The 16,588-nt window shown below is 35.1% G+C and overlaps 1 protein-coding gene across 1 annotated transcript; it reads right to left on the bottom strand.

The window, feature by feature from the left end:
- Positions 1 to 29: 29 nt before the first annotated feature.
- On the bottom strand, positions 30 to 2,465 carry LOC142536957 (protein PLASTID MOVEMENT IMPAIRED 2-like). The gene is made up of 2 exons (XM_075642440.1): positions 2,183 to 2,465; positions 30 to 2,048 (listed from the first exon to the last, which is right to left on the bottom strand). Exons 1-2 carry the CDS (start codon positions 2,303 to 2,305, stop codon positions 288 to 290), a joined length of 1,884 nt encoding a protein of 627 aa, XP_075498555.1. The 5' UTR covers positions 2,306 to 2,465; the 3' UTR covers positions 30 to 287.
- Between the last annotated feature and the right edge of the window lie 14,123 nt (positions 2,466 to 16,588).

Below are 16,588 nucleotides of genomic sequence, written 5' to 3'. Positions count from 1 at the left end.
GTTATAAATTAATTTAATCAAACCCGGAATTTTGAGTGAGAAAAGTATTACAACATGTTTATATAAGATATTTCTATCAAAGTAATGAATGAGATCGATCGATTCTAGACCTGTCTAATTCAATTTTCAATTAGTTAACACAAAACTTCCAAAGAAAAATCGACAAATGTTCTCTGAAATCGTTGTTTCTTTTTCAGCGTGTCCTAAACTAACAAACCCAAACCTGGAAGGACCATCAATAGCCGTTGGACGGATCAGGAGTCCAAACAGGAAGAATTTACACAAGATTATAAAAGATTTTTCTCCAAACTCTTTCTGAAGAACTTGGCCAAATTCGGCAACACCTTTCTCTTCTTCCTCACTGCGAAAAGAGTCGATTTTGGAGTTTCGTGAAATGCAGGAGGAGAAGATCCTCTCGCCTTTCCTCGTTTTCCAGGCGCCATTTTGACACCCCTGTTAGTGCCTTTGCTTGAAACTGAACGCGCCAACCTTACAGTTCTGTTCATGGACTTACTCGGAATCGAAATCAACTCGGGCCGCAACTTTTTCGCCTGTATATTCTGCCTCCAGTTTTCAAATTCATCGGCAATCACTTCATTTTCCTTAATTATTTGCTCAATTTCAGAAGCTTCCTGCTCTTCCTCCAGTCTCTGCTTTCTTGCTTCTCTTTCCAGGAGTTCGATTTTTATCAGTATTTCCTTTTCACTTGCTTTCAAAGCCTCAGTCCAGGCCTGGGATGCCGCAATTTTCTTGTCAGCAATTTCCTTGGCTCCTGCTGCGTGGTCTATCAGGTATTCATATTCGAGCTTCGAAATAGTGATCGTTGTGCTTCGGTGAGATGTTGAAGCTCGACTTCTCAATGTATTTTCTATGAATTCTTTTAGATTCTCCAGGGCTATGCATTCTGATTCTTTAGCTGCTTGAAGTTTGTGCATTGAAACTTGGAAATTTTCCTCCGATGAAACTATATCAGTTTCGGCTTTCTGGATTTCTTCTTTGATAATTCTTGCTTCGTTTCGAATCCTACGGAGTTCTTTTTTCGCTGATTCGGCTTCGGGTTTCAGCTGTTCGAGCTTCCCAATCAGATTTGACAAGATCGATTTAGCTGTTTCTTCGGCTGCTGATGTTGATTCCAGCTCAGCTTTAGCTCTCAGAAGCTTTGAATTCAGATTCTGAATAACCATATTTACCTTTTCTTCTTTGTATTTTGCATGTGCCATTTCATCCGCTACGTATTTACGCTCCTCACGGATGATATCCATGGATGTCATGAGCAGAAAGCTTTCTTCTTTAATAGAAATCAGTGCCTTTTTTGTATCCTCCACTTCTTTCTTTGCAGAATCTAACAAGCATATAAGATCTGAGTTTTCTTCTTCTTCCAAATCGGTGTCAGCTCGATCTTTGGCTACTTTTTTCTCCACTTCCTCTTCCATTTCCTTAAATATCTGGAGTTCACTTTCTAAGATATTAATGTCCAACAGTGCTATAGCCAGTTCTGTTTGCAGCCCTTTCGCATCTTCGATTTCTTGAATCAAATCACTCTGTTTATTTGAATTTTCCTCCATTTCAGCGGCAAACCTTTCACTGTTTTCTCTTCTCCAATCCTGTATTTCTATTAATTCTTTAATGGCCTCCATTTTAGCTAACTCGACAAGCACTTGCTCTTCATTTATCTCCTCAATCTTCCACTCAAGTTCTTCGAATAAACTCGAGCAAGACTGTATCTTCGACAAGGATTTGTCTTTTTCTTTCTCAGCCCTTCTCTTCTCTTCCATAACTGAACCCATATCCAGCTTAAGCTTATCCCGTTCGTGTTTTATCAATCTCAAGTCTTCCACCACTTTGTCGTACTGAGAACTTTCGGAGTAACTCGTTTTGGTCTCATTGAGCTTACGGAAAGCCCGAATATCAGTTTTTCTTCTTGAATTCGATTCTTCAATTCTTTTAGTTAAAACTTTTACTGTCTTTCTAGCAGCAAGAAGCTCCGACTCTGCCTCATCTGTAAATTTCCTGCTCTCCCCCAACCAGTCCGGCGTTTTAGTAGATGCCTTCCAAGTTGTAATAATTCATACAATCAGAATTCAGAACTCAAACACCATACTGCCTACGAACTAGGCATCGAAGAACCAAATCGACACCACAAATTTTCAAGAAATCAGTATAACTCATAGTTTCAAGTTACCTTGGAATAATTTTCCTGGGATTTCTGCGTTTTAGTATTGGTTTGAAAAACCCGCTCCCCGAATGAACTAATGGCCGCTTTAACCGAACCAATTTTGGTATCATCCAGCTTGACTCCTTCCATCACAAAAGCAATCCGAACGTTAAAAGTTCAAGTGAGTGCCACAATTATCACGCAAACAAGATTTCTGTAGCAGAAATTTACGCCAAAAATTTAGACCTGAACTCATTGACAGGAAATTGTTTCCTGGAATGATTTCCTGTGAACTGCAATTTGTTTCGGCTGCAGAATGTCATCCTGCATGCTAAAAAAAAGAAATGTAATGGTAATAATTAAAATAAAATTAAACGGGTGGAAGGGATAAACTGGTGGCGACTGGCTGTAATTGTCTTTGTCCACACCTGTTGGATTCTTTTTCTCGTGGGACCATTGAAATAAGCTTACGAGATGGTGCTCGTTAATTTCAGATTGCGTTTAGGACACAGGAGCACCGTTTGATTCAGGACGAGTGAACAATGTATCATATATGAATGTCTTGACATGCAACTTTTTTCCAACACTTCATTACTTTAAATGTTTCTTTCTTCGTACACGAGTGAACAATTATTAATATTTTAATCTTGTTCAAGTATCGATGAAAATAGACGAATCAAACATGCGAAAAGAACTAAAATTGAAACATAAAATATGTTTTACTTTCGAAACAAACGAGGTAAACAAAATGTCAAAAAAAGAATAAAAAAAAAAGAAAAAAATTTATAATGTATTCTAAAAAGAGCAAAAAAATAATTTAAAATGAAAATTTTGAGTGAAAGTAAAAGAAAGATTAAAACAAAAATACAAAAAAAAAAGAAAAAAAATTAAAAAAAATATATAAAAGCTTTTAAAAAAAACTTTGTGGCACATATCCCCTGCTGTGGGGATGCCACAGTAGAGAATCCTGATCCGTATAGTATATGATACACTTGCTTAAATATTTTTTGAATAAATATTCATACTGATTTTGTGAAAAATTGAAGTAAATATGATGTTTATATTTAAGAACTAACCAAAAGTGAAGTAAGAGAGAGACACTTAATCTTCATTCGTTTTCATTGGCTTATATTTTTGATATGTCATGTCTTCTCACAAATGACGATCTCCCCAATTAAAAACACAAATGATGATATCCCCAATTAAAAAAATAACCGATGCGAATCTTTGAAAATAATTAATAATAAATAATGTACTTTTTTTTTTAATATATAAATAACGGGAAAGGAACAATATATACGTATGGGAAAATTATTAAATGCACGGAAGAAACCAAAACAAGCCTTAGAATGTATAGGGACCGTGAATTGTAGAAAAACACGAGCCACAACTTCTTGGAATAGATAGTAAAAAAGAATAAGCAACGGAAAAAAACCAATGAAAATAAAGACAAAGATCATGAAAATAACGTTTGTTATAACATAAAACATTCGCTTGCTCGCCTTACTTGGAAAAAACAAAAACAAAGGGATACTGTTGTAATCGACTTTGAAAACAATAATCTATTTATTATTTTTACTTTAATTTGCAGTGTTTGATGCGAAGAATAAGACATTGATTTGATTGTTCATCTTTTTTTATTCAATGTTTGGCTCAAGTTTTACAAAAAAATAGTATCATGCACCATTATTTTATCCAAATATATCGATGCATCCTTATATTATGTCTGTCTTTCGTCGTCTCATCAACAAGTCAATTTGCCTAAAATTTAAATAATTTAACTTAATTTATTTATTTAAAAAAAACACTCATTTATTTTACATTAATTAATTATAAAAGTAAATTAAATGGTATGCATGAAAATCACATAAAACACAGATAATTATTTTATTTTAGTAAGTTTATAATCATATAATAGCAAATAAATTTGATTAATATATATTATTAATATTTATCATAAAATGTTAAATATTAATTAACCAATATTATTTTTAATTAGGTTTTTAATGAAAATAATTATATATTAAATGAAATTTATCTATAATATAATTGTAACAATTTGCATGTAGAAGAGGGTCGATCAATGCAACAACGTTCATATTGCTCGGCGCATCGATCCACGACGGAAGTAGTGGGCGCCATCCTCGGAACAGCAAATGGCTCCCGGTCCAAGCACAAAAAGTAAATCTTAAAATAAACTTTTTAAAGATATATTATTTGTTTTTCTTATGAACTCATCTTTCATAAGTAAATTAGTGATAGACAGTAAACTTCTAATTTTTGCTCAAATATAAAACTATTATTTCATTACTTTGGCGAGTACAAATATTAGGACTCGCATTTGTCGTATTTTTTATATTGTCGTCTAACTTGTTAAAAGTTAACTCTTAATATTGTAACTTTGGTTTTTTTTTTTTTTTTTTTGGGTTTATAGTAATATTATGCCAGAACGCTAACTTTGCGCCTGAAAATAATAACTTGACACCGGGGAAATTCTCATGTTTTAGAGAAATATGACAAAATCAACTAAAAAAACAGAAAAGAAGGACAAGCCCAACGTTAATAAGGAGTATGTCTCTTGTGAGACGGTCTCACGAATATTTATCTGTGAGACGGGTCAACCCTACCGATATTCACAATAAAAATTAATATTCTTAGCATAAAAAGTAATATTTTTCGTAGATAGCCCAAATAAGATATCTATCTTACAAAATACGATATGTGAAACCGTCTCACACAAGTTTTTGCCCCTTCATAAGTTATAGGATTTTTTCCTAATGTACTTACTATGGCCATAAGAATTTTATATAGAAATTATTTACTTGATTGATAATTTAAGGATTATGCAATACATAAATGTTTCCTTCGGTGCTGAATAACTTCTTCCCGGATTACTTTGAATCAGGGATTTAATTTCTATAATTATTGATATTCTATTACATTTTTATCATAACGTAGTTGTTATTCTTTGTTGGATTTATGTTTAATTTTGATAAAAGTAAAGAAGACGATCGATCAGACATACTACGCTAAAAAAATATGTTTGACTATCGGATTTTATAAAGATTTTTATTGGTATAAAATTAACGAAAAATTTATTTGGACTCTTACAAATCAGTAATAGAATATAATTATACTTCAAATGTTATGTAGGCAAACCCATAATAATAATCCACAAAAACTCTTGTGAGACGGTCTCACAAATCAATTTCGTGGGTCGAATCTCTTATTTGGGTCATCCATGAAAAAGTATTACTTTTTATTGTGAATATCGGTATGATTGACCTGTCTCACATATAAAGATTCGTGAGATCGTCTCATAAGAGACCTACTCATAATAATTATAGTTACATAAAATTGAGACTCGCTAATTTATTTTTTGTCTTCTCCAGATTAGTTATGCAAGGGGTTTCTGGGACGCGTTTACACGTTAATTACAAAATTTGTCACTCTTACCAAATAAAAAGCTTCAAAACTGGAGCAAATTATGTTATAATGTCACTAAAAAAAATACCTACTAAACCAAAAAAGAAAAAGAAAAAAGAAATCAATCTGTCTTTATGCACTAGAAGAGTAACCTTCTAGCATATCATACAAAAATTTCTAATTATGATAAACTAAAACGGACATGTTCATAAAATTCACTTGCCTCTTTGTTTTAAATGAATTTGTGTGTTGGCCCTACGTACGACAATTTGAAATAATAAATATAAAAATAAAGAATAAATTGGACACCGAGATTTATGTGGAAAATCCCTAAAAATTATTAGGGTAAAAACTACGGGTAAGATGAAAAGAATTCCACTATAACATTTTTATGGTGTACAACCCACTCACTCTGTTTGCAAAGACACACTCTCTTAATACAAAAGAACAAACACCTCACAAATATTATAAAAACTTAAATACTATAAGATGAGATAAAACTCGAAAAATAGATGATTTCAGAACAAAGAAATGGAGCTCCCCATAAATGTGAAACCGCCTGTAAGAAATTTTCTTCTATTTGCAAAGTATGACCCCATCATTAAATGACATTTGCCGATGATTTGAAAGCAAGGAATGTCATAGATTCAAAAGTTTGCATAAACTAAGAAAAAGTTGTTCCACTTCCTGAATGGCAGGGATCTTAGAAAACAAAAAAATGAGAGAAATTAGAATGTACATAATTAAGCAAGCGATGTAGAGCAGTAGAGGCAAACCAAGACCATTAAAAAATAATGACAAACTTCTTCCTAAACTAAATTTAGATTCTCTCTACCGCTTAAAATATAATATATACCTTGTTCCGTTTCACTCGAATCCATTGATGCCATTAATTCACTCTCTTGGTTTCCTTGATTATGGTGCTGGCTACATATCATTCCCATTGTGGAATTGCGAATATAATATATACTATATTAAGATTGAAACTTGGACCTAACTCAATCCCAAAAACTACATCTAGGAGGGAGGATTGTCCAAGACCATATATACAACACATAAGTATTTTATCCAATCGATTTGGGATAACTAACCATTCCGACCAATAAAAAAAATTCATGACATGCATTTCAAATAAATATATTTAGTTAAATTTAATATAATTAAAGGATGATTAATTAAAATTTTAAATTTTCTAGCAAGTCATTACACTAATGCTTTTAAAAGCTTTTGTTTTTTCATTCGCGAAATTAATGGAAAGAGATGTTCAACCAAAATAATGTAGTTTTTGACCAATAATTGAAAAGATATTAAATTTCAGCTTGTATGATTTGCGGATTATATAATGAATAGAATGATTTCTTCAATAGAAAAAAAATCTTATCTTGCCATTGTCATGTTTTCGAATATAATAGAAAATTATGAATACGTGTTCATTTATGTTATACCGCGTGGTGCACAATCGAATCTCAACTTTCAGGTTTGTTGGAAAGACAAAAATTCGTGTGAGACGATGTTACAGATTGTATTTTGTGAGACAAATCTTTTATTTGAGTCATACATGAAAAAATATTATTTTTTATGCTAAGAATATTATTTTTTATTGTGAATATCGGTAAGGTTGACTCGTTTCACAAATAAAGATTCGTGAGACCGTCTCACAAGAGATTTATTTTTTTGGAAAAATCATACGATCAAGTAGGTCAAAGATTGGAGGATTGTTCCGAGGAGTTTCAATAAAATATTTTTTAGATTTTAGTTGGATGGAAGAATTTTGTTATAGTTGTGAACGTCCGTTTCTATTATAACTTCTATAATTTTTAACAAAATTTAGAAGTACGATTAACATGTTTCTTTTGGTTTTGTTTTTTGTTAATAGTTTAAATTTATAATATGATATTTAATCATTAAAAAACTTATCATATTCTACAATTTCTTTTAATTTTTATAAATATTTTTGAAGGTTTTGAAAAATGCTAAAATTTATTATATATGATGGTAGCTTTTAGGCAATTCACAGAGACTTTGTTATAGTATGGCCACTCGACGAACTCTATTGATAATCATGCACACACGAAAGTAAACAGCACAAGACAAATGGTTTACGTGGTTCGGCCTTGATAAGCCTACATCCACGGGAAGAAAGATGACAAGTTCTTTATTGAATGATTAGGGAAGATTTACAAAAAAATACAGCAATGATGAATCACACTCTAGAACATATCAATCAAGCCTTAATTCCTTGATCTCTTCTTCTGTCGTGTTCTTTACCCTCACCACTCTTCTGTATATTTTTTTTCATTTGAGATCTTTCAGCCGAGAGTTCCCTTTTATAGGCAACCGTTTTCACCTGTGTTTCATTCTCCACAGCTTATCCAACTCCCCAAAGCAACTGCTTTCAACTTCCTCAACTGATTGATCCCTTCAGTAAGCCAAAGTCTATGGTTTCTTTTAAACTCCCATTGACTTGTATGTAGCATTACTTTGAGAGACACCCCGACTCTATCTCAACAATCTCCACCTTGTCTCACAAAGAGCGTGTCCTCTTGCTTCCATCTCCCCTAAGGGATTAGTATACTGTCACCAGATTTACTAAGTTCAAGCATTGCTTGAACTTAGCTTGTGGCAGCCCTTTGGTTAGCATATCCGTTGGATTATCATGCGTTGAAATCTTTTCAACCTTGACATTCCCCCCTGCAATGACATCCCGTATAAAATGTAACTTTACATCAATATGTTTGCACCGTTCATGATATACAAGATGTTTGGTTAGGTGAATGGCACTTTGGCTATCACAATGTACTGATACACTTTCTTGCACTATTCCAAGTTGAGTCAGTATTCCTTTAAGCCACAATGCCTCCTTTACTCCTTCAGTTAGAGCTATATATTCAGCTTCGGTAGTGGACAGAGCCACAACAGACTGTAAGGAGGCTTTCCAGCTTATAGCTGTTCCATATAAGGTGAAAATGATTCCAGTCATGGACTTCCTTGTATCCAAATTTCCAGCATAGTCAGAGTCAACAAAACCAGTTAAGGGATGGGTTACTTCAACCATTTTCTTAAACAGTAAACCTAGATCTTGCTTGTCCTTCAAGTATCTCATGATCCACTTCAAGGCTTCCCAATGTGAACATCCAGGATTAGCCATAAATCTTGATACCACACTCAAAGCATATGACAAATCTGGCCTAGAACAAACCATACCATACATCAGGCTTCCCACACCACTTGCATACGGTACCTTTTCCATGATGTTCCCTTCTGTATCCTCAGTAGGTGACTGGTCACTTGACAGCTTGTAATGATGTCCCAATGGAGTAGTAACTGCCTTGGCTTCATGCATTCTGAACCTGTGGAGCACCTTCTTGATATATGCGCTTTGATGAAGGAAAAGTGTTCCCTTTTTTCGATCTCTAATAATTTCCATTCCAAGTATCCTCTGAGCATCCCCCAATTCTTTCATATCGAATTCAGAATTCAGTGACTCTTTGAGTGCTTGAAGATCACTCTTGTTCCTGCTTGCAATCAGCATGTCATCCACATATATTAACAAGAAAATACTTGGTTGCGAGCCATCACCTTTCATGTATATACAACTGTCAAACTTGCTTCTGGTGAAGTGTTTCTGTATCATGAACTCGTTAAATCTCTTGTACCATTGTCTGGGACTCTGTTTAAGGCCATAAAAGGATTTTCTCAACAAACACACCTTCCCTTTTTCCTCTCCGCTTGAGTATCCTTCGGGCTGTTCCATGAATATGGTTTCCTCAAGGTTCCCACGGAGAAACGCAGTTTTGACATCCAATTGCTCCATTTCTAAGTCCAGTTGAGTGACAAGAGCTAACATGAGTCTAATAGAGCCATGTTTGACCACTGGAGAGTAAATGTCATTGAAATCAATTCCCTCTAGTTGTGTGTACCCCTTTGCCACTAACCTGGCTTTATATCTTAGATTAGAGTTGACTGAACCACCTTCTTTTAATTTAAAAATCCATCTATACCCTACTACTCTTTGCCCTTTAGGTTTATCAACAAGGTCCCATGTATGATTTTTCTTTAGTGATTCCATTTCCTCATCCATTGCCTTCATCCACTTATTTCTGTCTTTGCATGTCATAGCTTCCTGAAATGACACAGGTTCAGTGGACTCCACCTGTTCAGCTATGTTGAGTGCATAAGAAATCATGTCAGCTTGTGCATACTTTTGAGGTGGTTTGATTTCCCTTCGTGATCTATCTCTGGCTAACAAGTACTGATTTCCCTCTGTTCCAGATTCAGTTTCTTGAACTTGATCCATTTCAACTTGTTCAAGACCATTTTGATCCAAGGAAGTTTTCATAGGGTCCACACTGTTTTCTATTTCAACATGGGAGTTAGGTGTGGGGCTCACTGATGTGGAACTACATTTTTTTTGAAGAGTGTATCCCATCTTGTCTTCATCAAATGTAATATCCCTTGTGTTGAAGCACCTTGGGCCAGTTCGCACTAAGTTCCACACTTTGTAGCCTTTAACTCCTGGGGGGTAACCAATGAATATGCACCTTAGTGCTCTAGCTTCAAGCTTATCTTGTTTGACATGAGCATATGCCAAACATCCAAACACTTTCAGATTTGAGTAATCAGCCGGCTTGCCATACCAGTACTCCATGGGTGTCTTGAGCTTCAAGGCGCTGGATGGGCATCTGTTGATTAAGTAGCTGGCAGTGGTTACAGCTTCTCCCCAGAAGCTTTTTGGCAATCCAGCATTCAATAACATGGACCTTACTCTTTCAAGTAGGGTCCTATTCATTCGTTCTGCTAGACCGTTCTGTTGTGGTGTTCCAGGAGTGGACTTGTGCCTGACAATTCCTTTCTCTCGGCAGTACATATTGAAAATCTCGGAGCAGTATTCAAGGCCATTGTCTGTTCTTAAATGTTTTAGCCTTTTATTCAACTGATTCTCAATCAGTATGACCCACTCCTTGAACCTTGGGAAGGCTTCATCTTTTGTTTTCAGGACATAGACCCACAGACGCCTTGAATAGTCATCCACTATGGTCATAAAATACCTTCCCCCACCATGTGTGACTGTACTTGAAGGCCCCCACACATCAGAGTGCACATATTCAAATTGTCGGGTGGTTGTATGGTTTCCTGGTCCAAAGCTTACTCGCTTTGATTTCCCAAGGATGCAGTACTCACAAGTTTCCAAACCCTGAATCTTGTCTCCACATAAAAGGTTCTGTTTGGCCAATTCATGGAGGCCTTTTTCACTGACATGACCAAGTCTCAAATGCCATAGTTTTGTCTTCATGTCTCTGTTTTCAATGTTGGCTGCTCCACCTAGGACTGTATTCCCTGAGAGGATGTATAATGAATTCTTTCTTACAGCTCTCATAACTACTAGAGACCCTTTAAGAATTTTCATGTTTCCATTATCTGATTTGAAGGAATATCCATTGGACTCAAGAGTGCCTAACGATATAAGATTCCTCTTGAGTTCAGGGACATACCTGACTTGTTGCAAGATTCTATCAGCACCATCATGCATCCTTAGTCTTACGGTTCCAATCCCTTTTACTCTACATGACTTGTTATTACTCAACACAACCAAGCCTGAATCTGATTCTTGTATTGATTCGAACCAAGATTTTGTTGGACACATGTGAAATGTGCACCCTGAGTCCAGTATCCATTCATTCGTGTTATCTTGGTCTACAATAGCAAGAGCCTCTGCTGATCCATACCCATCAGAAGTCATTGAAGCCTCACCATCATCTTTTGTTCTGTCAGGGCCCTTATTCTTTCGTTCTGGGCATTCACGTTTGAAGTGCCCTTCTTTATGACATATATAGCACTTGAATCTTGTATGGCTCTTCGATCTTGACCATCCCCTCTTGCCTTTGTATTGGCGTTTTTCATTCCTTTCTCGAGTGTGTTCAAACTTTCACCCTGTGCTTGCTGACCTTGAGTCTGATTTCTCCTCTGTAACTCCTTTGATTTAATGGCAGATTGGACCTCCTCAAGAGTGATGAATTGTTCCCTTCCATACAATAAGGTATCTCTAAAATGCTCGTAAATCCTTGGTAGGGAGTTCAGCAGTATCAAAGCCTTATCCTCTTCTTCTAATTTTACTTCGATATTTTCAAGATCGTCAAGAATCTTGATAAATTCATCCATTTGGTCCGAGATTCCCTTGCCATCTTCGATTTTAAATGAGTACAATCTTTGTTTCATGTACAGACGATTGGCAAGAGACTTTGTCATGTACAACTTCTCGAGTTTTCCCCACATCCCAGCAGCTGTGGTTTCTTTTGAGACCTCCCGAAGAGGTTTATCACCCAAGCATAGAATTAAGGCACTTAGTGCCTTGGAGGCATTGATCATCCTCTCTTTCGAGTCTTCTTGTGATGATGATTCTTCCTTCAGCGATTCGACAAGGCCTTGCTGAATCAAGATGGCTCGCATCTTGATTCTCCATAACCCAAAATCATTATTACCTGTGAATTTTTCAATGTCGAATTTCATTGATCCCATTTTCTTGATTTGTCGATCAATGGTGGATTAGCTTCCCACAGACGGAGCCATTTGATGGTAGCTTTTAGGCAATTCACAGAGACTTTGTTATAGTATGGCCACTCGACGAACTCTATTGATAATCATGCACACACGAAAGTAAACAGCACATGACAAATGGTTTACGTGGTTCGGCCTTGATAAGCCTACATCCACGGGAAGAAAGATGACAAGTTCTTTATTGAATGATTAGGGAAGATTTACAAAAAATACAGCAATGATGAATCACACTCTAGAACATATCAATCAAGCCTTAATTCCTTGATCTCTTCTTCTGTCGTGTTCTTTACCCTCACCACTCTTCTGTATATTTTTTTTCATCTGAGATCTTTCAGCCGAGAGTTCCCTTTTATAGGCAACCGTTTTCACCTGTGTTTCATTCTCCACAACTTATCCAACTCCCCAAAGCAACTGCTTTCAACTTCCTCAACTGATTGATCCCTTCAGTGAGCCAAAGTCTATGATTTCTTTTAAACTCCCAATTTGACTTGTATGTAGCATTACTTTGAGAGACACCATGACTCTATCTCAACAATATAATATAATATATACTATGTTAAGATTGAGACTTGGACCTAACTCAATCCCAAAAGCTACCTCTAGGAGGGAGGATTGTCCAAGACCATATATACAACACACAAGTATTTTATCTAATCGATATGGGATAACTAACCATTCCGACCAATAAAAAAAATTCATGACATGCATGTGTGTCCCGAACTCAAGGAAACGATAATGGATACAACATAAGACTAAAAAACACAATGGGAAAAAAAAATTATTAAATCAAGTGATTCCAATCTAGATTCCAAATGACATGACTTTATTTTCCGACCAAAGAAATCAATGAGCAAAAGAGAATTTTGAAACCAACAAGTAAATAGAATTGATTAAATTCCTGACCAACACATCAAGGAACACAGAAAAATAGGTATCCTTACCGATTTGAAATGGTAAGATCAAATATGATTGAATTTACAATTCACTTATTGCTGTCAAATTCTGGCAACGTGAATACAGAAGCTGAAAATTTTCCGAAATTCCTTCTTGCTGTGAAATTCTGTTGAAGCGATGTGATGCTGAAAATTGTAAAATTGGGAGAAGAAAACTGCTCCCACTTCCTTCATTTTGCTCACGTAATTTAGAAGTTTCTGGGAAGTTTTGTGAGAGAAGGAAAGCGGACGTTTAGGTTGGGTGGAGATGGAGGGAGGAAACTGTTCCAATTTCTTTTCTACCAATTACCAATACCATGTAATTTTGTTTATTTGCAATTTAATAGATGACATATATATCAAAAGATCATTCGGTTAGTATACGACTGTCAAACTTAATAAATAGAAATAGATATTTCAAATAATTTCATTAACCGCTTTTACGTTACATAGAATAGATTCAGCAAGTCGGGTATGGAACACCACAGGCGGAAAAAGTATTCTTTGCATTTGGCGAGGCAAGATAAGGCGCCAATATGCGACTCTTGATGTAGCGGCAAAGGCATGGCACCTGCTCCTTCAGCTTTGTACAGCAATCCGGAATCGGAGGAGCGCCAGTAAATATGGCCCCGATGCATGGGCTGAGCACCGTCACGTCGCAATTCACCGCCGACGTTTCTTGTATTTTGAAGACCATGACCGCCGCTAGGCACCAGAAAGCAACAGTAACGGCAGACTTGTTCATTTTCGGAAGGAAATTAATTAATGGATGGAATAGTATAGTTGCTAGGGTTTCAATGTAGCTCAGAAAGTTTGTCTGATGGGGGGATGAAGAAATGGAGTTGAATTTATAGGCGTGGGCAGCAGCAAATGTCCGGAGAGGCATTAATTTTCCAGGCTGGATCCATATGGTTTGTTTTCAAGTCAGGGTACTCGACATTTTTTAGGCAGCATTTTTACATAATTTCAATGGTTTCCTCAAACGTTTCAAATCAAAATTCACGGGTACAAAAAATGGAATTCGAATTATTTTGAATGAAAATGAAGATAAGAAATTGGAAACTTGCTGCTTCTCAGTACCTCCACATTCCATATTGTATCATCTTCGTTAACCTATTTTTTATTTTTTGTGCAGGCTGTGATTTGAAAGGTTGAAAATATTTTGAGCCCTTTATATATTTGGATAATTAGTTTAGCAAAATTTTGAAAGTTAAACCACTTTTTTAGCCTTAAATTTAAAATAATTTATCTTAAAAAATTAACATACACAGTCAAATAAATATAATTTATCTTAAAAAAATCTCACAAGTCAGCGATTTCTGATGCCGATATACCAAATAGCCGAAAATTAATTTAATGTACAAAAACCAAATTTTGAAATCTTAGTAGCCAAAACCAAAAAGTTAGTTGGCAAAAAAAATTACATAAAAACTCTTGTAAGACGGTCTCATAGTTCAATGTTGCGAGACAGATCTTTTATTTGGGTCACTCATGAAAAAATATTACTTTTTATGTCACATATGACTTTTTATTTTAAATATGAACGTGATTGACCCGTCTCAGAAATAAAAATATGTAAAACTTTTTCAGAAGAGAATTACTCAAAAAATTATTATCCTACATTCTATCGTAACGCAGTTGTGTTTAGTTTTTATGAAAGTAACGAAGACGATCGATTATATAAACAATCCAGATATTTCAAATCATTTAATTAACCACCAATGTTAGGGTACATGGATTTAACAAGTCGGGTATGGAACACCGCAGGTGGCTAAGGTTTTCTTTCCATTTTCTAGATAAGGCGCCACAAAGGGATTCTTCGTGTAGCCGCAGAGGCATGGAACTTGCTCCTTCAGCTTTGCACAGCATTCCAGACTCGGAGGAGTGCCACCAATTACCGCCCCCATGCATGAGCTGAGCTCCATCACGTTGCAAGTCACCGCCGACGTTTCTTGTATTCCAAAGACCAGCCCCGCCGCCACTAGGCACCAGAAAGTAACAGTAACAGCAAACTTGTTCATTCTCCGGCGCACAGAAATTAAAATGGAGGGGATATTACCGTAAGTTGCTAGGGTTTCAATATAGCTAGCTCAGAAAGTTTGTGTGATGGGAGTGAAGAAATGGACTGGATTTTATAGGCGTGGGCAGCAGCAAATGTTTGTAGAGGCATTTATTTGCCAGACTGGATCCATATAATTTGTTGCCAAATATTAGTTGAATAATATTAATTATATTTTGATTTCTGTCACTGAGTGTGTAGCTATTTTGATTTTTGTCACTAATAAAAATTCAACACATGACAATCAATTTTTCTTAAAAGCCGACAATCATTTGTTAATGTAATAGAAAATGTTGCAAGAAATGTTATACATGAGATTTTTTTTCCCAATTCAATGATGTAACTCTAGAATTTTGAAACTATTTGATGATATTAGAAATATGAGCACCCGATGATTAAACACTAGAAATTTAGTTTTAAAACTTTATAATTTTAGTATATATTTCTTTTAAATTTAAAGAACACAACTAAAAATTTCTTGGTCGGATAACCATATATATTATCCCATCCGAAAAGTATAGATATCCGCTTATTGAATGATATATTATTTAATGGAAAAATTGTGCAAATTTTCATTCCCACCTCTTTTTTTTTTTTTTTTACACTATTATGACTTCTATTTAATGTATATATTTTGTTTGTTTTCAAGTCTATTTAATGCCCAAGGCATATCATGTCTTCTCTTCAAATATACTTCTCAATTATTTAAGTTCCCTTTCGTTTTTTATTCAATTTTCTTGAATATAGAATCTAATTTCTACATTTAATTAAAAAAAGTATTTTTTTTAATAAAAATACCCCTATTAACTAAGTCTTGAAAAACGTACAACCATTTTTGATTGAATTAAATATGGACAAATAGAAAGTTTGTTTGTAAACGTCGTTCTCCAATGATTTTCTAAATATGAGTGAAAAAATAATAAGGTTATATATTTGAAATGTATTAAGTATATTCTTTTGAAATAAAGAAGAAAAAGAAATGCACTCAAGATAAAATTTACGATAAATTGCAAAAAATATACCAAGGAATACTACATAACATAAGGAATTTATCCGGAGTACTGGCAAATTTTGTAAGAGCTTTCCACGCTCTCGATACCCTAAGAGAAAGAAGTTCAAGGAAATGCAGGAGGAGGCAAGAAAAGACGTCGAGCAACCCATTCGAGTGATATAATCTCGTTGGGTACTAATAATTAGAGATCCAAAGCGATTTTGGAGAAGAATAACTTGAAGGATATCATATACTTGAATTATTTTGTATAACACGATTGTTGATAGTGATGAGGGAGATACATCACCCTTCAGATTATTACAGGGTGTGGTCGAAAAATTTAATGAGTACATCAAGAGAATTGTGAGCTACGTGATAGAGAAACACATCACCAACTATGATCCGACTTAATTGAACACATGTGGGCATACTACGCCGCCAATTACTTATCTTTATATTTTATTTACGAT

This window comes from Primulina tabacum, chromosome 2 (genome assembly GCF_025594145.1).
Source record: "Primulina tabacum isolate GXHZ01 chromosome 2, ASM2559414v2, whole genome shotgun sequence".
Classification (NCBI taxonomy): Eukaryota; Viridiplantae; Streptophyta; class Magnoliopsida; order Lamiales; family Gesneriaceae; genus Primulina; species Primulina tabacum.
This window is presented reverse-complemented; position numbering and strand designations above follow the sequence as displayed.

Bases quoted from the DNA above. Each gene is read 5' to 3' on its own strand.
- LOC142536957 (XM_075642440.1), bottom strand. From the start codon at position 2,305: ATGGAAGGAGTCAAGCTGGATGATACCAAAATTGGTTCGGTTAAAGCG. The intron at 2,049-2,182 runs GTAACTTGAAAC...ACAACTTGGAAG, and splicing joins CCCAGGAAAATTATTCCAAG to GCATCTACTAAAACGCCGGA.